This window comes from Rhea americana, unplaced genomic scaffold (assembly GCF_003343005.1).
Source record: "Rhea americana isolate MKP2758 unplaced genomic scaffold, rheAme1 scaffold_308, whole genome shotgun sequence".
Lineage (NCBI taxonomy): Eukaryota > Metazoa > Chordata > Aves > Rheiformes > Rheidae > Rhea > Rhea americana.
Genome location: NW_028186433.1, coordinates 403,362 through 430,925, shown reverse-complemented (window position 1 = coordinate 430,925; position 27,564 = coordinate 403,362). Strand labels below are relative to the sequence as shown.

Sequence of the window (27,564 nt, the reverse complement as noted above, 5' to 3'; positions counted from 1 at the left end):
CAGCCCGGATGAGCCGGCGGGGGAGGCAGGAGGAGGAGGGAGCCCCGGGCGCTGCTGCCTGTGTGCGAGTGCGAGGTGCGAATCACTCCCTGCGGCAGCTTCGCGGGCTCCTCCACGGCCCCGCCACCGCCGGGGACCGTCACCGTCGTGTCCTCGCGCTCCCGGGAGCGCACCCGGACCCCCGGGTCCCGGCGCAGGGCGCTCGCTGCCCCGGCCCAGGCGACCCCATCGCRGAGCCCCTCGGTGCTGCCGCGGCCCCTTCGCGCCCTCCCGGGGCCCCGTTCGGCCCCAAATCGCCGCCCCGCAGCCACGGCGGGGAGGAAGCGAAGCCAAAGCGCCGGCAGGTTGCAAATGGCCCCCGGACTCCTCCAAGAGATCGTTCGGTGGCTGGATAAAATTAGACGGATGGAGACAGATTAGCTGAACAGCTGAAGGGACGAGACGGACAGATGGACGGGGACGGACGATCGAGGAAGGAAGCGGAGGGACGAGGCCCGGCCGGGGGGTCCCTCCTGGGGCCGGTTCGGGCCCCCTGGGCCAAGTGGCGCTGCAGGTCCCTCGCTGGGATGGAGAGGAAGGACGGGGGAGTCACRGGGATAAATCCACTGGGGAGACGCCAAGGCCGAGCACACGGGGAAACCGAGGCAGCTGCTGACTCCAAACCCCCAGCCTCCTGCCCCGCTCCCAGCTGCTCCTTACAGCCCTTTGCTGGGCTGCAGCTGGGCCCAGTTTGGGGCCCCGGGGGCCGGCTCCCGCGTTAACCCTTCCCATCCCAGGCTCCCGTCGCTGCCCGGTGCCCGCAGGGCGGCTCGGCGGGAGACCGCGAGCGGCTCCGGGACCGTCTCCTCCCTCTTTGGAAGCCCGTGGCGTTGGGCAAGGCATAACTTCATCTCATGGGGGCTCGGACTGCAAAACAGGGATTATTTCCAGCTCCCGTGGCTGGCAATCGTCCCTTCTCTTYGGCGTCCACGCGGCAAGTCCCACGTCCAAAGTCAGGCAAATTCGTGGAAGGACGATAGGTCCGCCGGGCTCTGGGAGACGGGGAGACCCCCCTGCTAGCTCTGCCTGTCCCCAGAGCCACCTCCGAGAGGCTGCGCGCCGGGGACGACGTGTCCGGCTCTTCCCGGCCGCGCCAGGCGACGAAGCGGCCCCAGGCCCCTYTTCCTCGCTCCCGGCAGGGCGCTTCATCTCCGCTCGCGCCCCGAGCTCGGAGGTCCCAGAGCCCCGGCTTTAGGGCAGCCCGAGCGGAGGCCGGGTGTCCCCTCGCCCGCTTCCACGCCGGACACGTCTCCGGGCTGGATCGGATCCTCCCGCCGCGGCGCGTTCGGCTGCCGCCCGGGCGCCCGCTGCAGGGGGCACGGAGCAAAGCGCGCCGAGCCGGGGCGAAGGAGGGAAAGAAAAGGGAGGAAGGAGAAAAACAAGGCGCGAAGGAGGGGAGAGGGCCGGGTTCGAGCGCCAGGCCGGGGCGCCAGGCGCCTTCGCGAGCCGGCGCAGGGGAGGGTGCAGAGCAGGGCTCACCCCTCCTCTCCCCCGGTGGAGCGGGGCAGCTCCCAGGCTTCCCTTCAAAATGGCTTTATCTGCCCCAAATCCCCACCCGCCTCCTCCCCGYGGCGCGCTTTTAAGTGGATTTCCTCCCCGTGCGGTGAACAACGGTGAAATAAAGMAAGCAAGAAATAATCCCGGCTGCCTGCCCGGCCCTTTAACCGGATTTAACCGTATCCATTTCTTTCCCGTTCTTGTGTGTGTGTGCGCGCGCCCCGCTGACGTCAGGGCAGATTTTGAAGTTCCCCGATGCCGGCCATCTGCTCCTGATTACGGGAGGCCCTGAGCTCTTTAAAACGGCGCGCGGAGAGGCCGGCAGCGCCGTCGCCCCCCGCTCCCCGCGCGGCCCCGGCCGGCGGGCGAAGCCCCGGCAGGGCCGTCAGCGCCGCTCGGCGCCGCCTGACGCGCTAATCCCTCCCGTTTGCAAACTGCCCAGCGCGGCAAGGGAGATAAGGGATGCCGGCCGGCCAAAAATTCCCGCAGAAAGAGGCCGCTTTGCTTTCCGCCGGTTTGGAGGCGCGCGGTGCGGTCTGCTCGCCCCCGGCGCCTCGCACCTCCGTCTCGGCGAGCTTAGGTGTCCTCGACCGATTCGAGCCGGGCTCGCCGGGCGAAGGGATTTGCCGTCGCGGCCGATGGCTCACGACGCAAAAGCGTTTCGGCACGTGGGGCCGGGCGAGGTGTCGGGACGCGGTGTCGGGACGCGGTGTCGGGACGCGGTGTCGGGACGCGGTGTCGGGATGCACTTGTCCATTGCCAGCATCGGAGGCGGGAGGCGGCCGGCACGCCTAAGGAGGTTACGTTGCTACCTGGGAACTTTGCGAGCTCTTAATTACCTGCTCTTTAATTGTGAGGGTAAAATGCATTAAGAGAAATAACTGTCCTGGAAAAAAAAATGAAATTAAAAAAAAATTCCAGGTGCAATCTGTGTTAGCACTCTGCAGATAGACAAACTTCTCCAAGGGCTTGGACCATCCTAATCCTCCATTCCCGCAGTGAGGAATTGCAGCTGAATGCTTAAAAAAAATACTTCTGCTCCAAAGCATGGTGCTGCAAAGAGGGGGACGGTGGGCAGAGCCCCGGGCGGCCCCCTGAGCCCTGTCTCTGCTCTGTGGCAGCCTCGTGTTTCCGGTGCCTGGTGGACGTGGTCCCGGTGAAGAACGAGGAAGGCGTCGTCATCATGTTCATCCTGAACTTCGAGGACCTGGCGCAGCTCGTGGCCAAGAGCGCCGGCCGGAGCCTGCACCGGCGGCTGTCGCAGAGCTGGCGCTCGGGTGAGTGTCGCCGGCGCCGGCGCGGGGACGGCGGGGACGGAGGGAGGGCAGCGCTGGCCTTGGCCGCATCCTCCGGGCAGCCTCCGTGAGCCTGCGGAGGAGGAACGGGCTGAACCCCGCGGCGGGCCGGCCCGGCACAGACCTCGCAGCCCCTCCGCGCGGGGGTGGCRCCACGGTCCCTCCCGGGYYGCCGGCRRCCCGGGAGGAGCCAACACGCRCGGTTCTGCAAACCCCACGTAATTCGGTGCTGAAGGCAGCCGGCCTGGCCCTGGCACCCTCTTCAGCCGCTTCCTTTGGGCTGGCAGAGCCCCGGGGCCAAAGCATCCCCATCAGCGGACTGATCTGACTCAAAAGCAATGGGGCAAAAAAATAAAATAAAATAAAATAAAATAAAATAAAAAGGGCTTTTGAGCCTGGCCGCCTGTGCGACCCGCAGCCCGGCTGCTCAGCTGCCTGGGTCCCCTGTGCCTGCCGCAGGTCACCCCCGACTCAGGGTGCTCCAGGGCTGCAGGACACGGGCGGTCACCGCCGGGCAGGGTTAGGCGGTGGTGGGTGCTCCAGGGCAGCCGGGTGATGGCACCCGTAGCCTGGGAGAGGTCCTTATCCAGCRGTGGGAGGAAGCTATTGCACATCACTGTGGCCATGCTGCCTACAAGCCTCAGCTCTGCCCCGAGCTGGAAGGGTTTACAGGGGCTTTCGAGGCAGGGAAAATTCAAATTCCCATTTTAGGGAAGGCTGAAGCAAAGGGAGAGCCGTGACGAGGTTCTTAAAGGTATTCAGATGCTGAAAGAGGCATTCAACCCACCGCAGCGTGTTAGACCTGGCCCTGGAGGAGAGGCGCAGTTTCTGCTACCCCCTCCTCTGTGTTAGTCATCTATGTTTTTATGCAGAGAAATGGTCTGACACATATCTTAAGGCAAGCAGCGTGCCTGGCCGTGCRTTTCACTATATATAGCAGTGTCACCTGCCGTGCGCTTTGAGTCGGGCTGAAATACATGGATCAAAGTTAATGCAGCRGGACCAGGCCAGGTCTGTCCCCCCGTGCTGCCGCGCGTGGGAGGCACGGCAAGGCCAGGGACGCGTGGCGGGACGGCCGGGTAAAGCAGCAGCCAAGGCGCATCCGCCCCGCTACCCGTTGGATCAGGACTTTAGCGTGAGCTTTAAATGCACCCAGGCTCAGCGCGTGTTTATACGCCAGAGCAGCTGATGTGTGTGCATACGGGGCCGTGTGTACCAGTGGAGACGGTGTGTGTGATTAATCATTTTGCATGTCATTATGCCAGACGTACGCACACAGGACTTACAGACATGTGCGTGTGTACGTACATCTTGCTTGTGCACGTATTCCTTTGGCTGTGAAGCAGTGAGTATTCTCTTTGGTGCATTAATATAATGCCAGTTAACATCTACTGAATGGGCTGCTAAGTACATCCTAAGTACCACCAACGTTGCTGGCTTCCAGCCTCTTCAGTTGTCAATATGTCTTGACATATTACACATTTGTATCCTATCTAAAATAGCCTGAGATGTGTATTTGGCTACAGACGGTGCTCACATAGAAATGGCACTTATTGATTTCCTGCGTGCTCAATATTATATTGCATACCCCAAGGAGCATTACTCAGGTGTCAAAGCCAAGCCCAGGGGAATGAGGAAATGCCAGAGTTGCCTGTGCAATCTCAGATTGGTCTCTTGTGCATAGGGTTTCTGATGGAGTCTTTAATTACAAGGCCACAAGCGGCTGCTCGGCCGGTCCCTGGCTTGCTCGGCGTGCGGGGAAGGTCGGCTGCTTGCTTCTGCCATCTGTAAGCTTGGCCCCGGGCTTGGCTCAGGCTCTGGGCTGCTGCAAGGGTGGATGAGGACTCGAGCTCGAGTTGTGCCGGCCAAGGTAGTGATCTATAGGAGCTGGGCCAGGAGTCATCTCCTCTCTTACCAGCTGTGCAAAGGGCTGGGAGCCTACCGTAGCTTTTCGGTTATGTATCAAGGCTAAGTGAAGGAAGGCAAAACCTGCTAAAAATGAACAGCTCCTCAATATGCTGCTTTCTCTTAGAGAAAGCAATGCATTTCTGGAGATCGTGTAGCTTCCCCCGCATCCAGGGATCTCTTCTCTATGCAATCAAGAGGTATTATTGCTAATGGAGGACCAAGACATAAGGAAAGTGAGACAAAGTATCACCTAACAGTGGATTGAGGCCACTTAATTTTTAATGTAGGGTGATGCTGAGCTAAGCAAGGGGTTTTTCTCCCTGGCTCCTGGCCCTGCATGGTCCTGCACCTGCGGGACTCTGCTGAGCCACCTCCACTCACTAACCCAGCAGAAGACCAGCACCTTGGTTTTGCCCAGGAAAATCTTTTGTCCAATTAATTAGCGAGCACAGCTGGATCTGCTGAGAGATGAATGGATGCCAGAGCTGTCCCAGGACAGGAGCAGGAGGCACAAAGCAGGAGGGAATGGCAGGGGAGCACAGACTGCTGCTCGAGCTGATGGAAACCCTGTTGTAGCAGGAGCTGCCTCCTCAGTGGGTTGGCCTTGCAAGCAGATGAGAGATTTTATCACTAYGGGTCATCACCAGGGACCTGGTGTCCCACTCTGGGTGCTGTTGGGGAGCATGCCCTAGCAGACACGGATTTCTGCTGGTTCCTCTCCAAGTCTGACCCCTTCTCTCCATCCTCCCTCACTCCCATCTCCCCCCAGCCCAAACTCCTCTCTGTGTGTCCTGCTTGCCTCAGCTGACCTCACCTCCAGCTTCCCCACTCACATAAGGGGAATCCACACGGACTTGGCCACAYTTGCTTGAACCAGTCCCCTAGCCCCCTTCAGTGGTCCTTGGAGTTTCTCTCTTCTCTTCTCACTCAGTCATCGCTTCCTTCTAGCCCCACAGTCCTTACCCAGTTTYGATATCTGCTTCATGCAGTTGCCCCACACTCTTCTGGCTCCCACTTTGCCCCTTGCTCTCAGCCTGCTCTGCTTCCTCCCCTCTCTTAACTCTCTTAACCCAGGCGGTTCCCTTGCCATCGGTCCCTGGGGCTTCAGTGAGGTGGCCTCCTCATTGCCTGGGGTGGCAGCAAGAGCACTGTCAAATGTAGTCTTTGTTCCAGCATTCCCTCACCTAAAATCCAGAATAACTTCAGGAACAAAAATGCTAAAACTATTTTTTAATGCCTTATAAACTTACAGGCTGATTTTTACTTTTTCCAAGTCCCACCAAGGAGATTTAGAGGCTCAGTTTCCTTCAGGTCCAAATCCCTTAAGTGGCTTTAACCTYCTTAACTGATTTAAACATCTTCTGCACCTTTCCGTCTTGCATCTGCTAATGTAGAGGACTCTACTCCAATACAGTGGTGCTTTCTGCTAGGCCAWGATCTCCCTTGAGTGGCAGTGGTTGAGCTGGTATGAGCCCTGAGCCAGCACAGGAAGAGTGAGATTGCTGGAGGAAGAAGGGCCGTGTGGCACGGGAGTCCCCCAACGCCAGCTGAGGAGCAGGAGATTTGCTGCAAGGCCTGGGGAGAGCAGGGTGCAGGGGTTCTCCACTAGGTTCGGTTGCCCAGCCGGTCSCAGGCCAGATCCGTATGGCGTTATCGGAGGTGTGGTGGCCAGGCCAGTCGTGGGGAGGGGAGGAGCAGAAGCAGGCCTGCRCTCGAGGTGCTCTGGGGGCTGCTCTTCTCCCTGAGTCCCAGGCAGCCTTCAGCATCGCTCTGGGAGGGTGAACGGTCCTTGAGGAAAGCTGTGCTCCTGCTCTCCAAGCTCCCTCCACTGTGCGGTTGAGCTGCAGGGTCTCTGCCCGAGGGAGCCGGTTTAGTGCGGGCTTGGCAGGGATTTTGCCTCGTGTGTGGCACAGCCTCAGCCTAGGCCCTAGCTGTAAAGTATGAGAGCCAACAYGGTCAACCCAGGAGGACGTGGAGCACCAATGTCCACCAGTAATCTAACTGGGAGACACCTGTAGCCTGTTCCCYTGCCCTCCCGACCCTCCGTGGCCGTCTCGCTCCAGACGTTGTGTGCAGCTAGGTTACATCTGTGTCTCTTGTGTTTTGTTTGTGTTTTTCTTTTTAACAAGGTCAAGGTAGGAGGTTGAAGTTTAGTCTCCCGTCCCTGCGGCGACTCAAAATCCAGCGGAAATCTCTGCCCACCAGTGAGTTTGATGGAGTAGCCATTGACTATGGAAAGGTAACCGTAGCCTTTGTCTGATACAAGTCCATGCCTCAGGCTAGGACCCAGTGCTCTTCCTCAGCTCTCCCCACCCCGTTCCCCTTTGGCTGCTGTGGCTAGTGCCGTGTTCGGTGGCAGGGGCTCCCGCGACGGGTCAGTGCTGAGCATGAGCCTTAGCAAGGGCTGGCAGTGAGCGTTGTTGCCTTGGTCGCATGGGATAGAGCTAGAACCTGCTGCTCTGAGGGGCTAGCCTGATACGGTGTGTGCCATGGCCCTGGAGAGGTCTGCAGGGGGTGCAGGAGACATGCACCAGCCTGCAGACACTACTGCTGAAGCTAGGAGAAGGTCTGGCTTAGTAGTGCAAGCTGCCTGGATGCTGGAGTCACATGGGTTTGCAGGGAGCCTGCAAGGAATATGGGATGCGCTGCTCTGAGAAGGGAACGTGCTAGTGACTGCAGTGAGACTAAAGCAGGTCTGGTCTGAGCAAGGAGCAGAAGTGGCAATAACTTGCAGGCATGCCTTGAAATGTTGCATTTCCTCATGTTTTCCTGGCAGTGCATGTCCCATCCCAGGCAGCATTGGTAGTGCTGGCTTCTCAGTCCTTCCAGGGACCTACTAAAGTGCCAGCTCCCCTGTTACTGCAGCAAAGTTTTTGTGTTTCTAATGAAGGATGATGCTATCATTGCTGACCATGCTGAAAAATATCTGCGGCCTTTTGTAATGGAGCTTCTTTAGAGACTGTTGTTCTCATTATCTTCTTGACTGTTGAAAGAGCTCAAGGTACCTCCAGGCAAAGATGTGTTGTGTTCTGAAACATTCTAGGTAGAGGCAGAAGGCTCACGGTAAGAGTCTCTTGCTCTGCTAAGATATGTCCAGGCACTAGACTGTTGCTGTATCAGGTATATCCAGRCAGACTGGATATAGCTGCTTCTCAAAATTACAGACATGATCTTGTGAAAGGTACCTATCTTATTGGAGGTKCTACTTACGGAAAGTTGAAGACATCTGTAGTAGTGAGATGCTCTAGGCATATCAATCTCAAGGACACTAGTGCTGCTAAAGGCTCCAGGTGCTCCCAAGTAGAAAGGATACAGTGTACTGAAACATTTTTAGGTAATCATATGTGGAAGGTGTACGCTGTGCTGTTAGCTGCTCTGAGGACAACCTAGTTACCCACCACCAGTGGAGTCTAGGCCAAGTGATGGCAGCCCAGCAGGTGCAGAGGCAAGCAAGCAGCCTRACCCCCGCCAGGTATTCATGCAAGACAACCTGAAACATGCTGTAGGGTCCTTAGGGACAGTGAAAAGTGCCACATCCTTTTGTTGCCTTGGGCATACAGGCAAAAACACAGTCAGTCTTGTGGCTGTGACTGGAACGGACTTAGACCTTCAGATTTTTGCCCCAGGAGGTGGTTGCTTTGCATGCCCCATTGCAGGAGTCATTAAAGCGTGGACATTCTCTAGGTGTCCAGGGAAAAAGTTTCACAATGGCCRAGGAGTGCTGTAGGAGAGGAAGGACCACATATGACAGAGCTTGCAAGCCCAGCAGCTTCTCCAGTGCTTTCTGGTGCAGAACACATCATCTCCGTTASACACCAGCTCAGGGCCTGGAGCACTGACTCTCCTTGGTGGTCTGAACTCTTGCAGTGAATGAGGAAAGAGAAGGTCCAGTGGTGAGACATAGGTACATCTTGGAAAAGGGCATCTCAAGGCATGTTCTACAAAGAAACCTATCTCTAGAATTTCCTCTTTTCTTGCTCTGGCCTGCTTCTCATCTGCTCAGCAATGCCTTGCAAATAGTCCTTCATTTGCTCAGCCTCCAGGGAGCAGGAGGCACCTGGTGGGGCCATCTTGGTGCTATGAGAAATGTAGAAGTTGCCAAGTCCCTGAGGACTCGGTAGCCACGCCACAAAGCACCCTCAGTTCTGGTCCAAGTTGGAGCTGAACTCATGAATCAGCAGCGCTTCCCAGCCCTCTGCCCTTCCTCTTCCCTCTCCTAGCTTCCCTCTCCTTTCCCTTCCCCTCCCCCTCCCCCYGCACTCTTCTAATGAAACGCTTTCTCCTGGCTGTCTTAAAGCCTAGTGGTGACTCCCTGATTTTGAGGGACTTGAAGACATCGCCCAAGGAGAACTGTATGCAGTCAGAGACCGAATCCCTCCTGGAAAAGGAGAGGAGGCCGAGCCTGGAGGCTGACCCCACCGTACAACACTCATCCCCGAAACAAGCACCTCCCTTGCTGGGCCCACCAGGGTCATATGCTGCTTGGGGTTTGGCTCGGTCTCGCCATGGGGGCAGCTTCCACAGCCTCCGCAGGGTCTCCTCCTTGGACAACTTTGAGGCTGCGAGGTCTGAGTTCCAGAGAAAATTCAGGGAAAGGAGGGCAAACTCAGGTAGGGGAAAACCCATGGAGTTCTATGTCCTACTGTGGGAGTGGTGGTCCTGGGCTACAGCAGCTGGGGCCTCCACTGAGTGTCCTCCAGGGCACTTCCTGGGGGCAATCTCTTACTCTGTACTGTTTTTAACTCTGAAAAGTGGAGATAAGTTGGGGTCTTCTCCCTAAAAACAAACTGCTTTTGATGTGTTTCCCCGTGTAGGCAGGTTCTGCTCTTTAGAAAGATCCATCTGTGTTTTTGTGGGTGAAATGTGTGAGACTGCATGGTCTTGTGTTTCGCTGCCTCATAGATCTGCCTGGTGTAAACCTTATGAGAGGCATTCTGAGCTCCCATCCCACCTCCTATGGGAAGGAGCAGAAGGGGTCAATCAGCCCATGAAATATAAGCAATACCCATGGATTAGAGGTGAACTAAACACCAACTAGTCCACCTCTGTAAGCCTGGAGGAAATGTACTTTCACCGTGGTATTCATTTCTGGATCTCTTGTTCTCATGATGTTGACAAATGAGGTGGAGGTCAGGCAAGAGAAGCATCAGMAATCAAGATGCTAGAAGGATGGAGAGAGATCAGTCTGTGGTGTTTGGCTAGTGAAAATGGGGTAGGGAATCATGACTCCTCAAACAGTGAAATTTTACAGCCCCTCCAGAGGAGGGCCTGCAGCATGGAGGAAGGAAAAAGAATCTGGGGGGGGAGGCGGGGAGAAGGGTGGACAGCAGGAAGGTCAGTGCTGTGTATGTTCCACATGTCTTCAGATACACTTCCTGCCAATGACATCTCTTGGGACGATATCGGAGTGCAAGGGATAGAATCAGTAGAAAACTGAAAAAATAACCCTGCCCTGCCCATAGGAGATAGACAGAATGGGACACAATGGTCCCAAGGATGTTTCCAGACCTCTGGGCCTAGGTATGTGCCCCTTCCATGGCTGCACTTTGCCAAGAGCCAGTCCACGAGCCAGCCACCTCTGGAGCCCCTTCCTTGTCCTGCATCTGAGTGTCCTCAGGGAGGAAAACCACGTGCTTGGTCTGGGCAGGTCCAGCAGGTCTCCAGTGTGGACAGCCAAGAACAAGCACCTGGAGCACTATGACCCAGACCAGCATGGCCTGGCAAACCCCAGCCAGGCTATATTTCTTCTTCAGGAGAAATCTCTATCCTCCCCCTTGGAGCCTGGAGGTGGAGGATACATCCATGTGAGAACAYTGCCCAGCTCCTGACTCAGTTTACTGAACAAGAACACGAGCAGCAGGTCAAGAGCTATGTTGGCCACGTTTGAGTATGCAAATATGGAGGAAACCTACTTCTTCATTCATGTCCTTTCATGCCAATTCTTGACACCCTTTTCTGCTGCACTTTATTGGGGCTGGTCTCTAACCCACCACAGTCTTCAGAGGTAGCTAAGGATGTTGGATACTCTGTATTTTGGCAGCCAGTCTGAGACCCTTGAAGGAGGTTTGATGGTGAGAAGGTGGATGATCTGTCTGAAAAGCAGGCCCCTCTAAGGTGTCTCAGGTTGAGCATGTCAGGAGCTGCCCTGAAGAAGCTGACCTTTTTGGCCAGGCAGACATCATTACCTTTCTAGGTGGCCACTTTATGGTAATCCCCAGCTCCTGGCTGTCATGCCATGGAGGTCAGCATGATCTGCTGATCTGTTCCTGCTCCTGCTGCCTTCCTGAATAGTCCTCTCCACCTTGGTTTTCTTTCAGAGGCTTCCCAYGTCAAACCCAACCCCCCAAACTCCACCTCAGACTCGGATCTCATGAAGTATCGGACCATCAGCCAGATCCCCCAGTTCACGCTCAACTTTGTGGAGTTCAACCTGGAGAAGCACCGCTCCGGCTCAACCACGGAGATTGAGATAATCGCACCCCACAAAGTGACAGAGCGCACACAGAATGTCACCGAGAAGGTCACGCAGGTACGTGGGCGGCGGGACAGCTCCACGTAGGACCATGGCGCTGTTGCAGCAGCAGGCATGGCTGTGTTGGCACACTGGTATGTTCATAGTAATTTCTGTGCCATATTTTTTGGAGAAGAGGGAAAGGGAGAGGAGATAGTGATACSTGGCATTTCCACCCAGTGAGAAATTCCAGCATCTCTGCATTTTATTTTTATCTCTTCCTGTATGAACCGAATGGTTGAAGTAATAGCTTTTTTTTTCCCCACTGAATCAATACTTCTGGGTAATTTGTATACAGAAGGAACGCATTTTGCTTTGAGTGTGCTGCACCAGCCTTCCTCCAGGCTGCATTACACCACGCAGGCGCAGTTTGAGCTCCCACAGCCCTTTTCTGCTCTGCATTGCCCCATCTGACCTTGACTGTGATGAGAGACAGGGTGGTGCTGGAGGACATGGGCACAAACTGCCTTAAGTGTGGTGGCCCTGATGGTGGGCTCCACATCCCTTCACGCTGCCTGGGATGCGATTGGGAGCATGGCGGCCATGCGGAGGGGCCATGCGTTCCCCCGCGAGACAGCAGGTGGCACTGCACTGTCACCAAAGGGGACACGCGTGGCACCATGCTGTCACCAACACCCGTGGCACCGCGCTGTCCCCGCAGGGGACACACACAGCAGTGTAACGTCACCRAAGGCGACCCACGTGGCGTTGCACTGTCTCCAAAGGGGACATGCATGGCAGCACACTGTCACTGCAGGTGACACACATGCCAGGGCACTGTCACCATAGGGAATGTGTCATGGTAAGAGGTGCCTGGCAGTGTAGGGGACACGCATGGCACTGTGCCATCGCTATAGGCAATGCACCTGGCATTGCTCTGTCACCCTAGGAGACATGCATGGACTTGCACTGTCACCGCAGGTATGTCTGGCACTGCACTGTCCCTAGAGAGGACACATGTGCCGAGCTTCCTCTCCCTCCAGATGCATCCCAGTGCCAGGAACAGGGACGCACTGGTGCCAGCATGAGCGGGGAAGGGACACAGGCCAGCCAGGACCCGTCTTGGCGCTCACCTGCCCAAGACACATGTCAACCGCTGGCCTGGGAGCCAAGCTGGGAGACGCGGGGCTCGGGGAGATGCCCACAGCAGTGTTTCCTCCTTCTAAGTGCAGGAAGAAAGTGTTTTTTAAATTGTTGTTGGAAAATTACGACTTTGAGTCAGTGAACAAACAAAAARTTGATAGGAGAAGCCTGCAGCAGGAATTAGGAGAGCCAGTGGCTTGCAGATAAGTCTAACGACACCCCTGTCTCCCACCGTTGCCAGCAGCAGATACCTAGGGAAGATTTAACGGCAGGGAGAACCCAGGTATCCATCAGCAGAAAACCCTCCAGCCCCAACAGTTTGCAGCCTGGGCGCTTGCTGAGCCAGAGAGGGGTATTAAATCCCGGGGCCCTGATAGAGTTTCCTCCCGGCCCCGTCAACCTCCGCCAGCGGTGAGCAGGCTCCCTCCTCCCCGTGGCGTTTGGGGTCTTATAGATGTGCTCCTCTCCTTGGTTGACCTTCCAAGGCTGAAGCCAGCTTGGCTGTTCCTCTGCTCTCGGGGCCGCCCGAGCGGGCCCGGGTCCCCGGGGATGGGGGAGCAGCCGCGCGGCCCACGGTCCGGCAGCCACCGCGCCGGGATCGCTGCTAAGCGCCGGGGCCGACGCTGGTGCAGCGGCGCTGGCTGCTCGATGCCGGTCATTAGCCGGCTGCGAGGTGACGGGATGGGAGCTGACGGGCCGTGGCTGCGGGCGGGCTGGGCGGCACGGGGGGGGGGGTCAGCTCTTCCCTTCGCCTTAAACCTCCCGGTGGGGTGGGATGTCCCGGTCCTCTCCTCTCGGCCGGCTACGTGTCGCATCCACCCACGAGGCAGCGCCGCCTCCGAGGACCCAGGCGTCCGGCCGTCCTGGGACGGGGCGCTGGAGAAGCAGGGCCACCGCGCGCCGGGATCTCCCCGCGCAGCCACGGGAGGTGCCTCCAGCCAAGCCACGGCTCGTCACTCCTGGCCATTAATTAATTCACGGGGGAGGCAAAGAGAGCAAGGAGAGCCAGTTAATGGGGTCTAAAAATACCGGCTGCCCGGCACGGAGAGCCCGCCGTGAGCGGCAGGCGGCCCCGCAGCGAGCGGGAGGGGGGAGCAGGTCACAAGCGTCACGATCGCGTCGGCCTCGGCCGGCAGGGCCGCCGGCTCTGGGGGGGCACGGCTCGGGGCGGGCGGGCGCGCTCGGACGCCCTGGGGGTGCCAGCGACGGCACGCCAGGGCCCTGCCCCGCACGGGGACACCTCGCCAGGCGCCCTCGAGCCGTCCCGGGGGGCGGCGGGTGGAGGGCAGGAGGGAGCTGGGCCGGCCTCGCGGCAGGGACGCGGGCGCTGGGACACGCAGGATACGTGCCGGGGGGGGGGCAGCAGCCGCGGGCCGGATCCTGCCCAGCCCCTTGTGCTCGAGGGTCTCTCCGTGCCCGCGCCCAGCTCCCTCCCTCCCTCGCCGCCCCGCTCCGAGCGCCGACATGAGCCTCAAACTGCCGCTCAAGCCGGGAAGCGCAGGAGACAGGGCGGGGGGGGGGACGAGGGAAGGGGCGCCCGGTGGGTCTCGCGCCCCGCCGTCGTGCCACCGCGCGTGCAAGCTCCCCGGGGCCACCCGGGCCACCGCCGGGGCCACCCCGCAGCCGCGCGCGTCCCGCAGAGCAGCGGGGACAAGGCGGCTCTGCAACGATTCGATTTCAGTCACTTTTTCCTATCCCTCCCCTCTCCCTCGGCCAGCGACGTCGGCGGCTCCCGCCGCCCCACGGGCGCTCTGCTCTCCACTGGGGCCCGAGCATCGATTGGTTTTGATCAATCCGTGCCGGGCTCCCGAATGCCCTTCGCAGCCGCGTGCGCGTGAGCAACGCCGCCGTGCTGGCCCCGGGGGCCACCCGTGATGCCAGTCGCTGCCTGAGCGCGCGGGGATCGGGGCCTGCACGGTGGATGCCCAGATGTCACCACGCACCGGCTGCCGCCCAGGGCGCCGGTCTGGCCGCAGGAAGGTAGGAGCCGGGGGGGCGGACGGGGTGCGGGACCGGCCGAGGCTCCGGGATGCTCGAGCAGCCGCTCGGTCGCCAGACCGGGAYGCGGGGGTGGCTCCGTCCGCTCGGTGTCCCCTTGCTGGGCACCTTTGGGAAGTCCCTTGAGCCGCAGAGCACGAGATGGGTGTCAGTGCAGGGAGGACCAGGCTGTTTCCCTCGTCTATCGCCGGTGTCACTGCAGTGCCCATCACTGTGGCCTCAGGGCATTCTGAGCTGCTTGTCGCAATGTGAGACCCGTGCAGGGACTCTCCTCTCCTGGCAGCAGGTTGCAGTTGCAAAAAAAACCGTGCTGTTTGCCAGGGGTTCACCAAACAACCCATCTCTCCCAGCATCCAAGCCAAGACAGAGCTGCTGTCTTGGAAACTACCCCCAAACCCTTCCTCGGGGCACCCTCAGCCCTCCCCCCCAGCCCTCCTGGCCCCCGACAGCTTGCATTTTGTGGCTTCGGTGCCCCCTGGGATTAGTCCTTTCGTCCTGGAGACTGACGGGCAGCGACGAGCACCTCCGTCTCCTCCGGCAGCTGGGCAATGCGGTTAAGGACCGGAGGAGATGAGGGAACCAGGATGGACCTGGGATGTTTGGGGATTCACCGGGTGCCATGTGAGCTCCAGAGCCTCTCYCCAGGAGGGTGGACAGACCCAGGAGCACGTGACGATGTGGGAGGATGGCTGCGCATGTGAGACCRCTTTGTGCCTGTTGGCTGGCTGCAGGTCATCCCCCACTCTGGGGATGTCTCCAGATAGCACAGAGGGAGGAAGGGAAACGGGGCATTGCCCAAGGCCAGGGTTTGCTGCGGGTCGTGGTGCTGTGGCCTGAGCCATCCCCTCTGTTCAGATGATGGCAGTCCACAGGGAGTCATTAAGGTGAAGGTTTCTGCTGGGGCCGAGGAAGGCACCATGCCAAGCTCACGTGCTGCCGAACACTCCGGTTCTCTCAGGGCCAGGCCACACAGTGGCCCTGGGATCGGATTTTCCTCACTGTCCCCAGAACCCCATGCTGAGGATCCTCAGCAGCTCCCAGAGCTTGTGGCACGGAACTGAGGACACAAGGAGGCCCAACAGGAGGCACYTGGGCTGATTCCTGCCAAGCACTCTTCCTTCCCTGCTGACATGGYAGAGTCTGAAGAGTGTAAAGCAGGTTGATGCCCAAGGATGCTCTGGCCATCAGAAACAGCCGAGGAGCTGGGCAGACAGTTCTGTCAGCAACACAGTGGGGTAACTCATAATCACCTYGTTGCCTCCTGGACAAACACACATGAAGGAAACTAGGATGGAAAAGGTGAAGGAAACCCAGCRTGTGCTCTCCACTGCCTTACCAGCATGGGGGAGCTGCTCACCCAGATCCTGGCCTTGACCAACCTCCCTCCTGGTCTCTGCATCCTTCTTACCCCCCATCTCCCGGCAGGTGCTGTCCCTGGGGGCGGATGTACTTCCAGAGTACAAGCTGCAGGCACCACGCATCCACCGATGGACCATCCTCCACTACAGTCCCTTCAAGGCCGTGTGGGACTGGCTCATCCTTCTGCTGGTCATCTACACCGCCGTGTTCACCCCATACTCTGCTGCCTTCCTGCTCAACGAGGAGCAGGTGGAAGAGAAGCGCTGGGACTGTGGCTATTCCTGCGACCCGCTCAACATTATTGACCTCATTGTGGACATCATGTTCATTGTGGACATCATTATCAACTTCCGTACCACCTATGTCAACATCAATGATGAGGTGGTGAGCCACCCTGGCAAGATTGCCATCCACTACTTCAAGGGCTGGTTCCTCATCGATATGGTTGCGGCCATCCCCTTTGACCTACTCATCTTCCGCTCTGGCTCCGATGAGGTACAGGCTGGGCCAGGAGGGCAGCATCCATTAGGGGAGGAGGGAACTCACAGAGGGATTTGGGGGGCGGGGGAGAGAGAGAGAGAGAGAGAGAGAGATGGTAGAGACAGAGAGGGGTATGCATGGGCTGATGCAACTGGTGGATGGCTAGGTCTGTGAGGGGAGGGATGGTTAGTCAGAGGGATGCACAAAAGTGTTTTTACTGCTGTTTATTAAGCAGCTGGGACTCTGTCCAAAGGGTTAGACAGCCTGGTGTCCACATTGATCTTACTGCAGGTGCTAAGATATAGACCAACTGTACCTGCCCCTCTCTGGGGGGAGACAGACTGAGGGTTGACTCAGCACAGCAAGCTGGGAGCTCAGTTTAGGGGCTAGTCCCACATACCATGGAGGCTGATTTGGGGACTGYTTTTGCAGCCAGGCTCAAAATGTTGGCAAAACCTTCCAGGATGGCTCTGCTATCCAGAGCCCCTCCCTCAGTTCAGGGCCACTAGAGTTTGGGTTCCCTCTAGAGTCAGTGGAGGAAAACTCATCTTTCTGTTGTGATTCATCTAACCTGTTTCAGATGTCACCTCCAGGATAAGGTGATTCATGCTTTCAAAGTGCATCATCATCCTTCAAAGGGAGCTTGGCCAGGCTAGACATGTCTTTGGCCAGACTTATCCCCCCTGGTCCCCTACTCCTCACTAAGGTTTCTTGCATTTCCCCTGCAGACCACCACTCTCATTGGACTGCTGAAGACAGCCCGGCTGCTGCGCCTGGTCCGCGTGGCCCGCAAGCTGGATCGGTACTCCGAGTATGGAGCAGCCGTGCTGTTCCTGCTCATGTGCACCTTTGCCCTCATCGCCCACTGGCTGGCCTGCATCTGGTATGCCATTGGCAATGTAGAGCGGCCCTACATGGAGCACAAGATCGGCTGGCTGGACAACCTGGGTGACCAGATCGGCAAGCGCTACAATGACAGTGATCTCTCCTCTGGCCCGTCCATCAAGGACAAATACGTCACTGCCCTCTACTTCACCTTCAGCAGCCTCACCAGTGTGGGTTTTGGCAATGTCTCACCCAACACCAACTCYGAGAAGATCTTCTCCATCTGCGTCATGCTCATCGGCTGTGAGTGCTGGGCTGTGCCCCACCACCCACATCCCTGCCTTGAAAACCCTGGGTACTGGAGGGCTGAAGCAGGCTGGTAATATGGGGAGAGACCCTACTGGGCTGTAACACATGTGGTTTTAGCAGAGGTTTTCCTCCAGCCGTGCCTTCTAGGCACAGGCAAACTGACGGAGAGATAGATAGAAACACAGGTTTCAAAAACCCACTGGCTTGCAGGCCCATAATAGTTTGGGACTGCTCAAGGACCAGCAATCTGGAGGGGCCAGAACTGGTGCTGGGGTGAGAAGTGGAGAGCATGACCAACCGGGGCAGCTGTGACTGCCTGTGTCCTGCTGAGTCCTGCACTCTCGTTACAGCTCTGATGTATGCCAGCATCTTCGGAAATGTCTCTGCCATCATCCAGCGCCTGTACTCTGGGACAGCCCGCTACCACACCCAGATGCTGCGGGTCAAGGAGTTCATCCGCTTCCACCAGATCCCCAACCCCCTACGCCAGCGCCTGGAGGAGTATTTCCAGCATGCCTGGTCCTACACTAATGGCATCGACATGAACGCGGTGAGTGGAAGGCGGGAAGGCTCTGTGCTCCTGGAGGCACCTCATCCTGAATGACCTGGGGTCCACCTCCGCTTCCCTTTCTACCAGGGTGGAAAGGAGACATGAGAAGACTTGGGTGGCTGAAGACATGTCTAAAGAAGACATGTCTGAATGACCCCCAAAGGTCTGTTTGTCTGCCCACCACACACCTCTTTCTCCTTCTCCCCTCTGCCAGTCCATACCTTCACACTAATCTATGCATTCATCCATGCTCTCTCTGTCAGCTTCCCCACGCTCTGGCTATCAGTTTCTCTGCCCATCTGCACAAGCTTCGTGAGCACCCTTGCTTGACAGTGGGATGCCAGCATGGTATCTGCTGGGGCAGGGAAGGCATTTCTCAGCTGGAGGGAAGCTTTGGCCCACATTACTGCCGGTACGCTGGGGAGGAACTCAGGGCCCTGGTCGGCACCGCAGGCTCTCGGGCCGGTGTGCGCTAGCATTGGCAGAGCCATGGAGCCTTTATTGATCTAGCTCCCCTCCATGCAGCTGGTTGCTAAGCAAAGTGCATCACGCTCTCAGTGGCAGGGAAAGGAGGGCATTTAAATAAACCTCGATCCATTTTAATTAGGGCCTGGAGAGTGGCTGTTTGTTAGGAAAGTGAAGGATCAATGGCGGAGCCAAGCTGGAAAGATGCCGTGTCTCAGAGCCCCACGAGGAAGGGAAGCCTTGGTGACATGCAGCAGGCCTGTGCTGATGGCACTATGGCCCCAAAGGGGTTAGGAGCAGGTTTAGCCTCAGGAGCCAGGCAGCCCCAGAGCAATGCTGGGGCACTGCAACGGCAGAACTTAGCTTGCTGGGGCCCRTAGACTCATGGTCACAGGGTCCAATGCACCACAGCTGGCTCAGCCGGCCACAACGCAGAGAGGAACAAGAAGGAACAAGACAAGGAGAGAGATGGGACATCTCAGTGCCTACAACAGCCTGTCCTTCTGCAGTGGCCCAGTGCTCCCTGTCCCTCAGCCCTGGCCAGGCCACTAGTCCCTTTATTTCCAGCCCATACTCCCCTTGCATCTGAGACTTGATGCTCCCTCCACCCCTGAGCACTACTGGGAGCCTGGTTGGCTTGGATGAATTCAGTCTCTCYGTCTTCAGCTGTTGCTGCCTCGTTAAACAACTGATATAATGGGCAGTGTCTGGGCTTTTGCTGCTGGGAGAGCTTTGAGTTAAACCTTCCCCATGCAGTGTCCATGGAGGAGAAACCTTGGGCTGGACATCAATAGTAATAACTAGAAATTAGCCTGCAACAGATTACCTTCTCCTCCTGGTTTTGTGCAAACTCAGGTCACAAATCCACTGTGGTGAGCTAAACTTGCAGCTTGAATGTGCCATTGCTCACATGAATCCTGCTGGATATTGCTAAGATGCAATATGATCTAATCAGTCATCCCATGTCTTGATCCACTCCTCTACCTGATTTCCCAGTAGCGAAACTAAGTCACCACTGGCAGCCTGTGCMGTTGGGACAGAGCCAGGAATAGAGCCACGCTTGCTGGCCCCAGCCTGGTGGTCTGAGTTTTAGATAAGTGAGAAGTGAGCAGAGAGGAAAGCAAGGGCCCCAGGAGCCATACRCCTCTTGATCTCCAAAAAAAACCCCCGAATTCAGGTGGATCCTCATAGTCTGGGAGGATTCCCTGCAGCAAAATCCAGTATAGGAAGGGAAGAGCTGCTTAGCACCTGCTGACCTCCCCCTCTCCATGCAAGGGTGCAGAAAGCCACCCCAGAGCCTACTTCATGCACCGAAGCCGCCAGCTCTGACCTCCCTGGCTGTGCACGGACAGGGCGCCAGCGAGCTCTGCCCATGTGCTGGCTCCCGTGCCTGCACAGCGGGAGTCACCGGTCACACAGATGCAGAAAAAGGGCCCCTTTCACCCCAGCACCCAGCTCTGGCCCATCCATGCCAGCGGCTTTTTCTTTGTTACTAATTTTACCTTGGTTTCACCTCCAGATTTGCTTTCAAGAGCTTTTGTTAAACAAGAGGTATTTGCCACGGGTATATTTAGCTATTGCAGCACACAACTGGCCTGTGCTGCTTCTTGGCATTCAGGCAGGTGCTGTTTAATTAGGACAGCACCTGAATACCAGTTTGTGCTCTCTTTCAGCCAAGATTAGTGGGCAGGGAGATGAAAGGGCAATATGCCACCAGTGAGTATAAATAGATTGATCTGGTTATTTTTATTATTATATTTTTATTTGCTCAGGAATGCTCTCATCCTCATCATCACGTGCAGTRTAAGGCTGGGATGGACAGACAGATGTCCACCACATAAAGATCAGAAGGTCCCCCCAGCTCTGAGATTTTGGCTTTCTGGTAAACACCATTCAGTGCCAACATGCCATGCTATGTATTGTCCAGCSTGCAAGCCATGGGGTGAAGAGGATCACGGCAGTCCTTCCCAGGGGCTGTGGCATGACCCTGTCTCTCTCTCTCACTCCCCCCAGGTGCTGAAGGGCTTCCCCGACTGCCTGCAGGCAGACATCTGCCTCCACCTCAACCGCACCCTCCTCCAGAACTGCAAGGCTTTCCGGGGTGCCAGCAAAGGCTGCCTCCGCGCCCTGGCCATGAAGTTCAAGACAACCCATGCACCACCAGGAGACACCCTGGTGCACTACGGAGATGTCCTCACCACCCTCTACTTCATCTCCCGTGGCTCCATCGAGATCCTCAGGGAAGACATTGTGGTGGCCATTTTAGGTGGAAAAGTCCTTCCTTCTGGGAGGGTGAGGGATGATGGGCAAGGGGTGAAGGGCAATAGCGGTGAGCAAGGGGCTCACCTCCCAGGGAGATGATCCCAGGGAGGATGGTTGGGGATGTCCTGGAGAAGGGAGGGCTTTCAGGGTCCACAATCAGGGTCAGGGTTACTGGGCAGTCCCTTGTCTGTGAGCCCTGAGGTCCTCGGGTCCAGCACACCTGGAGCCTGGGTGGCCACTGACCTCCCGTAATGAGCTGTCTCCTTGGCACAGGGAAGAATGACATCTTTGGGGAGCCCATCAGCCTCTATGCTCGTCCAGGGAAGTCCAATGCTGATGTAAGGGCCCTGACTTACTGCGACTTGCACAAGATCCAGCGAGAGGACCTGCTGGAGGTCTTGGACATGTACCCAGCCTTCTCTGACAACTTCTGGAGCAACTTAGAGATCACCTTCAACCTGCGAGATGTGAGTGCCAAGGTTGTCCCAGAGAGGCACATGGTCAATGCCTTGAACTGGGTGAGTGGGAGGGCTAAAGTGAGGACACCAGTCTGTGCTCCAGTCTGGACTGGCCAGCAGCCACATTCCCAAAGGCTCTCTCCAGGGGGTTGCAGTTTCTCCCAGGGCCCAGCAGGCACACGCATCCTGCAGGCTCACTGGGAAAGATGGCCCAACTACTACATAGGTAGTACCCCACTCTGTGGCACCTGTACCGCATCTCCAGGACTGCTCAGCGTAGGCAAGTGTTTCCGAGTTGCAAAGTGACTCCRGTAACATATTTTTCCGTATCATGGCAGAACTGTGTTGTAGAAGGATGGRGCATGGGAAGCATCGCTGCAATACACCATTGCGGTGTGGAGCCACAACGTAACACTGTCTCATTACAGCCCAGACGTTTGTGGTGGCAGACGATACAACGTCATCACGTGTCAACACGATAGCACAGGCCAGCCTTGTCCTGCTGTGTCACCTGTTGGGCTGACACAGTGTTACAGCACAACAGGATGCGGCAGCCCTTCCTGACACCACGCGTCTGGTGGGACATGGTGCCAGCTCATGACTGTCGCCGTGGCAGGGCCTCAACCTGTCACAACAGTACCACGCTCTTGGGATACAAAATGAGTTGTGCACAGACCTGTGTGTATCTCCACAACACAGATGGGCTGTGTCACTAATGTCGCAGTGTTACGCCTTTGCATTTTGCCTCCTGCTGTTCTACATTCATGAGGAAAGATGTCATTTCATAGACATGTCCTCACTTTGGTTCCCATCCAAGAAACTGCCCTTAACTTGTAACACATGCTTAAATCCAGTTTCCTGGAGGGTCACACTCATGTCGTCAGGCTGCTGAAGTGAGAAATAATCTCAAGCTTTATCAGCTTGGATACCAGCTTGCTCAGAAAAACTCCTTTTTAAATAATCAGGTTTGGAATCAGAGAATGACTTGATTTTTGCCCTTGCTATTGGAGTCTTAAACTTTACCACTGGACTTTGTCCTTTCCTCTTATTTTTTGCAGACACTTGCTGGTGAGATAGAAAAGAAAGTAAAATTCCATCTAAGTCCTGTCCCACTCCAGGGTGCTCCTTCCCTCCTCATGATGTGATGCCCCTCAGTCCCCCAAGAAATCAAAGCTAATCGCTTCTGAGCACGCAGGCCAGGCTCTAGAGTCCCTTGAACTATGTCTCTGGTCCAGAAGTTGCTGTGTGGCACAGGGCAGCAAAGCAGAGCCAGAAGTGGTCAGGGACCAACCCTCAAAGGGTGCTGGCCCAGCATGGGATTGGGACATCCACGGAAGGGCCGGGATACCCATGCCCCCATGACCAGCCCCTCTCGTCCCTCAGGCAGACAGCGTTCCTCGCTCACCACTCAGCGAGGAGTATGACTGCACCTACCGGAGGGCGCGCCGATGCAAGCGCTCCCTTTGCCAGCCCAGCAAGCCCGGTGAGTCCTCCCCTGCCTCCCCTGCCTSCTCGCCGCTGCTCCGGCTGTTCCCACGCCAGGAGCTCTCGCGCACGGCTTGGCCCTGAGCAGGCTCTGCAGCCAGCAGCGTTGGCAGAACCTGGCTTGCAGAGCTGAGAAGCAGGACCGCCGTTCACTTACTGCCCTGGCTCTGGCAGACACCCCTAAGCGGAGGTGGCTGTCAGGGCCCCCGTCCCTGCAAACCAGGCTGCATGTCTCCACCCTCTCAGCACCCACCCTCCCTTTCCTTAGGCTGTCCCAGTTCTACAGGCAGCCTAGAGGGGATGGGGGCTGATTTTGCCAGTCCTGGCGCTCCCCAAATTAACCTGTTGTGCTGCCCCACAGACCCAGACATGGGCACCTCTGATGCAGAGCAGTATCACACCTACTCAGAGCTCACCAACCCGCAGGACCCCCTGAGTAAGGACCAGTGGGACGACCTGGGCAGCAGCACCACCCCCTGCTCCCAGACCAGCGACGAGGAAGCCAAACCCAGCAACCCCACAAAAGCCGAACCCTTCCCTGCACCCAAAAAGGACAACTTTGCTCTGCCTGCGTTCAGCCTTGTCACCACCAGCACCGGTGGCACAGAGGCCATCAAACAGGCAGCAGAGAGCAGCCAGTCCTACGCAGGTACCCACGGTGGCAGTCAAAACTGGCAGGAGGGTGGCAAGGGATGCTTGGGCCTGGTAGCCACATCTCGGGGCAAAGATAAGCAACTTTTTCAGAACTGAGGAGGGCCACGCTTGTGGTCAAAGCTCCTTACTACTTTTTACTCCTTGGCAGTGCCTGCTCCATCCCTCCCATGCCCTGGGATTTCTTCTAGCACCCAGGGACCCTGTTGGGGCTACTCCTGGGTGCCAGAGTAATGGAGTTCCATGAGCACCTTGGGTGCCAGGGTGATGAATCCCCACAAGCATGTTGGGTGATGGCATTTGGAGTAGGGCTGCAGATAGTGCCTCCATGTCAGTGGGGCCAGGAGATGCTAGAAATAGAAGTGCTGAAATCTCGCCTCTTCCAGCCACCCCGCTGGACGTCCCCAACATGTTCACCTTCTGGGAGGACCGAGAGCCAAATCATAACCTGGAGCCCCTACAACACGTCTCCTTGGTGCACAGTCCCCGGGACATCCCACTGCCTGACGACTACAGACCAGGACAGATCGAGTCCAGGCTAGAGCTCCTGCAGGCCCAGCTCAGCAGGTGGGGCAGGTCCTGGGTGTGSGGTTGCCTGGCATCTAAGGGGATTCTGGGGCATCACCCTGTCCTGCTCCCCAAGRGTGGCTCTGTGTGCAGCAGATGCCACCTCCTGACCCTTTGGGAGACTGCACTCTTGGGGGAAGTGGTAAGAGTGCTTTGCAAATATAGAAGCTSCTTGAACTGCCAGTCTTGGCCCTGACTGCAGCCCAGCACTTTGTCCACTACTGTCCCGCCACCCTTGGGCACAGCTGCTTTGCTGCTGCCTTCAATCTTGATATAATCACAGACACGAAACCACTCAGGCTCACGACCCGAGCCCTTTGCAGGGCTCCTCTTCCTGCTGGRAAGAGCTGCAAACCTCCTCTTGCTTGAGCAAACGAAGCTTGTGCAGATCACTGTCCTCTAAACAAGAAAAAGGCACATTTTGGGATGAGAAGGAAGCACGACCCACGCCAGAGATGCAGGTTTAAAGGCTTTGGGCAGCACCCACTCTGCTGCCTCTCAGCTCTTGCCCTTTTGCACAGGGGTTTTGCCCATCTCATCCAAATGCCACTTATCTCCTCRGGGTTTGGAGCAGTCAAATCTGTTCTGTGCTGCACCACTGGGATGCACTGTGTTAATGCTGGGCTGCTCTGTCCCCAGGCTGGAGTCCAGGATGTCATCAGACATTAATATAATCCTCCAGCTCCTGCAGCGCCAGCTGTCCCAAGTGCCGCCTGCGTACAGCCCCATCTCACCATCCTCCCACAACCTGGCTATGTACGGCCTAGTCTCGCAGAGCCTGGAGCCACTTGCCCCCTGCGCACCCCTAGAGGAAGAGGAGCAGACGGTCCCGGGGCAGGTAAGGCCACCATTCCTAGCTCAGCACCAGCAGAGCCTCCTTCCACCTCCAGTAGATGGATCCATGTAGGGCCAGTGTTTTTCTCCAGAAAGCATGCAAAGCCCAGCCAGGGTCTAAGGTCCAAGCAAAGCCCAGGGGTCTTGAAAAAGCAGCACATCTACCCGGGTATGCTTCTGTGCAATGTGCTGCTGGTTTTAGGGGTATTTCCAACACAAGCAGGCTGCCTAGTCAGTGGGGAGGGCAGTGGGTTCCTCCGCTCTGAGGTCTCTTCAGGAAAAAAAAGACATTTGGGGGTTCAGGGCCTGATGGGGTGAGGCGAGACCATGGCTACATCATTTTGCTTTTACCATAACCAACTTGGTTCCTCCTTTCCCCCCAGAGTCCAAGCTACACAGAGGTAGAAAAGTTCCACTTGAAATCCAAGGACTCCTTGTCAAGCGGGATACACCTGACCGTGGCATCCGACGAAACCATGACGATCTACTCTGAGCAGGAGCACCATTCCCCAACTCTCCCAAACCCAGAGCCTCCTCACCAAAGGGCGCCAAATACCCAGGGACTCTGCCAGGGCTCTCGCTTCCCTTCCCTCCCTGAGCACTTGGAGGCATCTTCGGGGCACCAGGACATTCAGAGACACCTCTCCGACCCAGTACTTCCTGGAAGTTAAGAGATGTGGGGGCTGCAAAGCAAGTCAAGAGGAACTTCAACTGYGAAGTCATTCAGTTGATGTTGATTTTGACTGCTGGGGTAAGATGGAGGACAATGCCATTGGCTCAGGGGTATAATTTGTAGCTGTCTTCTGCCACCATGAAAGGAAGCGTAGAGTGGCTGGCTTCCAAGATCAACATTTTCCAGCAGTTCCCATAGAGTAGATGTCATTTGCACATTATAGCAAACCCAGAACAGTTCTTTCTTGTGGTCACCAACAAGCTGGGTAGGCCAAACAGCACCCACCTCCTCTTCCTTGCCAAGGCTTCCTCTCAAGAATGGCACAAGCCAAAYGAGCCACAGCAACTAGAGAAGGGCAAATCTGCAGCACTCAGCTGCGAGGCCACTTCGCTGTCCGCTCTTTGGAGCAGGGACCATTGTGTTGGCACTGGGCCTRGCCCAGCAGAGCCTGAAGGCACTGGCATTACAGAAAGGGTAGTCACCAGAGGAGGAGGAGAACTGCACAGTGCAGTACTGCAGTACTGGGGAGAGCTACAGGGGTGAACCCCAGGACAAGGACAGAAGCTATCTCTGYCCTACCTGACTGCCACTGAGAAACTAAGGGCCAACAATCCCCACCATTTCAGCACGTGTCAGCATGAGTCCTAGGGCACTGATTTCTCCAGCAAGGCTGGTTGCACCTTGCAAWCCCCAACACATGCATCCCACCACCCCCAGATGAACCCAGCTGGTCATCGGCCTGGGCATAAAGCACAAAACTCAAAAGCACAATCCCAGAAAGCTGAAATGCCCCAGACGCCTCATGTCCAGCCCTTCCTCTCAGCTTATTTCTTTTGATAAAGATTTGATAGATGCTTCCTCCTCCCCAGCCCTTTCCTAGCAGACTCCCACAGCATTCCTTATAGGAGAAGCCCACTTAGCACTGCCACCTTGCCGTTCGGTTAGATGCTGTAACAGTCCTAGGCCGCCTGCTCAAGTAATGTATTGAGCTCCCTTTGAGAGTAGTAAAACTGTGAGCATCTCTTTCTCTGGAGTTTTAGTGTACACTTTGCTAATAAAGATGTTTTTGGCACCTAATGTGGATTATGGCCATGTTTGTTGGGAACATCAGCAAATATAYATCCCTGGCAGTAGCTTCAGAGTCCAAATCCTCATCTGTAAAGACCCCTGAGAAGACTGTGATCAAACTCCAGCTGCTTCTGCCAGGGCCTGTGGCACTATCAGAGCCCATGAGCAGATCTTATACATCAAGGATGGGGTTTAGTTGGTCTTTGCTGAACAATTCCTTCCCAACAGGATGCAGTTTGGTCTCAGTAGCTCTTTGCAAAAGCTTTTCTGCAGAACAAGCCAACTACTGTTCCCCTGCGTATGTGAAACAATCTAGCAACACCTCAGGCAGAGATTACACCAAGAGTCCTTGGAGCACGTGAGATATTCAGACAACCGTACCAATACCAGAACTTGCTCTACACCCCTTGCTAAAGGAGAAACTGCTCCAGGTCCTATCCCAATTCAATGGCTCCATAGGAGAGCTGGGCAACTGTACCCACATCYTGCCCCTGGGGTGCCCACGACAGAGGCAAGCAGCTGCCCGGCCTGGGGCTCACGGCTCCTCGGCCCGCAGGCTCACGCCAGGCGCGCCGCGCCGCGGTCCACCCCCGTCCAGCCAGGAGCTGCTGGGAGGCCTGCACAGGCTCCTTCCCCAGGTGAGGCTCAGGACATTGCTCCGAGGCTGTTGAGCGCTACCAAAAATCAAATCCGATAATTAGGCTCCGGTTAATTACAGGCAGACCCGTCGCTCTCAGCCACTCGGCGGAGGCGGGACTCGAACCGCCCACCCCAGCGGGCGCCTGAACGGCTCCGCCGCCACTCATGTGATTGACATCTCCTCCCGCCAATCGGTTATCGGCAAGGGCTCAAGATCCCGCCTCGTGCCACTGCGACCCCTGGCAGCCAATGGGGTTTCGAGAACGAGCATGGCCTCCGTCTGGGGTGGGACCAAACGCAACGGTAGGTTATCTCAGTCAAAGGGGCCAGCGTCCGTTTGGAATGATGGGTGAAARGACCAATAGCAGACCAGAGAGGGCCAAACGGACGGGAGAATTAACCAATAGCTGCCCGGAATTGTAAGTGACAGGCCGCACAGCCAACCCGCGCGCAAGGGGCGGGGCTCCCCGCGTGGCTTCCGCTCCCGTTGTGTGAGGGGCCGAATCCCAAACGGCCTCTGCGCTGCCCTCGCCGTTGCCGGGGTTTGGAGCCGGGCCCGGGGCGCGCTGCCGCCTCGCCCCGCTCGCCGCCGTCGCCCGCCTCCGCCT

At 57.1% G+C, this 27,564-nt stretch overlaps 1 protein-coding gene across 2 annotated transcripts in view; it reads left to right on the top strand.

Annotated features, from left to right (window-relative positions):
• KCNH6 (potassium voltage-gated channel subfamily H member 6) overlaps positions 1–26,326 on the top strand; it is a 35,410-nt gene extending 9,084 nt beyond the window's left edge. Inside the window, exons 3-16 of one of the 2 annotated variants that reach the window (XM_085309943.1) lie at positions 2,658–2,813; positions 6,869–6,978; positions 9,037–9,349; positions 11,057–11,268; positions 15,757–16,185; positions 16,899–17,298; positions 17,655–17,854; positions 20,333–20,585; positions 20,855–21,048; positions 22,423–22,522; positions 22,886–23,173; positions 23,562–23,742; positions 24,382–24,580; positions 24,960–26,326. In XM_085309943.1, coding sequence (XP_085166069.1) covers positions 2,658–2,813; positions 6,869–6,978; positions 9,037–9,349; positions 11,057–11,268; positions 15,757–16,185; positions 16,899–17,298; positions 17,655–17,854; positions 20,333–20,585; positions 20,855–21,048; positions 22,423–22,522; positions 22,886–23,173; positions 23,562–23,742; positions 24,382–24,580; positions 24,960–25,247 — 3,323 coding nt within the window. In that variant the 3' untranslated portion in view covers positions 25,248–26,326. The remainder of the gene's footprint in view (positions 1–2,657; positions 2,814–6,868; positions 6,979–9,036; positions 9,350–11,056; positions 11,269–15,756; positions 16,186–16,898; positions 17,299–17,654; positions 17,855–20,332; positions 20,586–20,854; positions 21,049–22,422; positions 22,523–22,885; positions 23,174–23,561; positions 23,743–24,381; positions 24,581–24,959) is intronic. The other variant, XM_085309945.1, reaches the window with a different exon arrangement.
• The last annotated feature ends 1,238 nt before the right edge of the window (positions 26,327–27,564 follow it).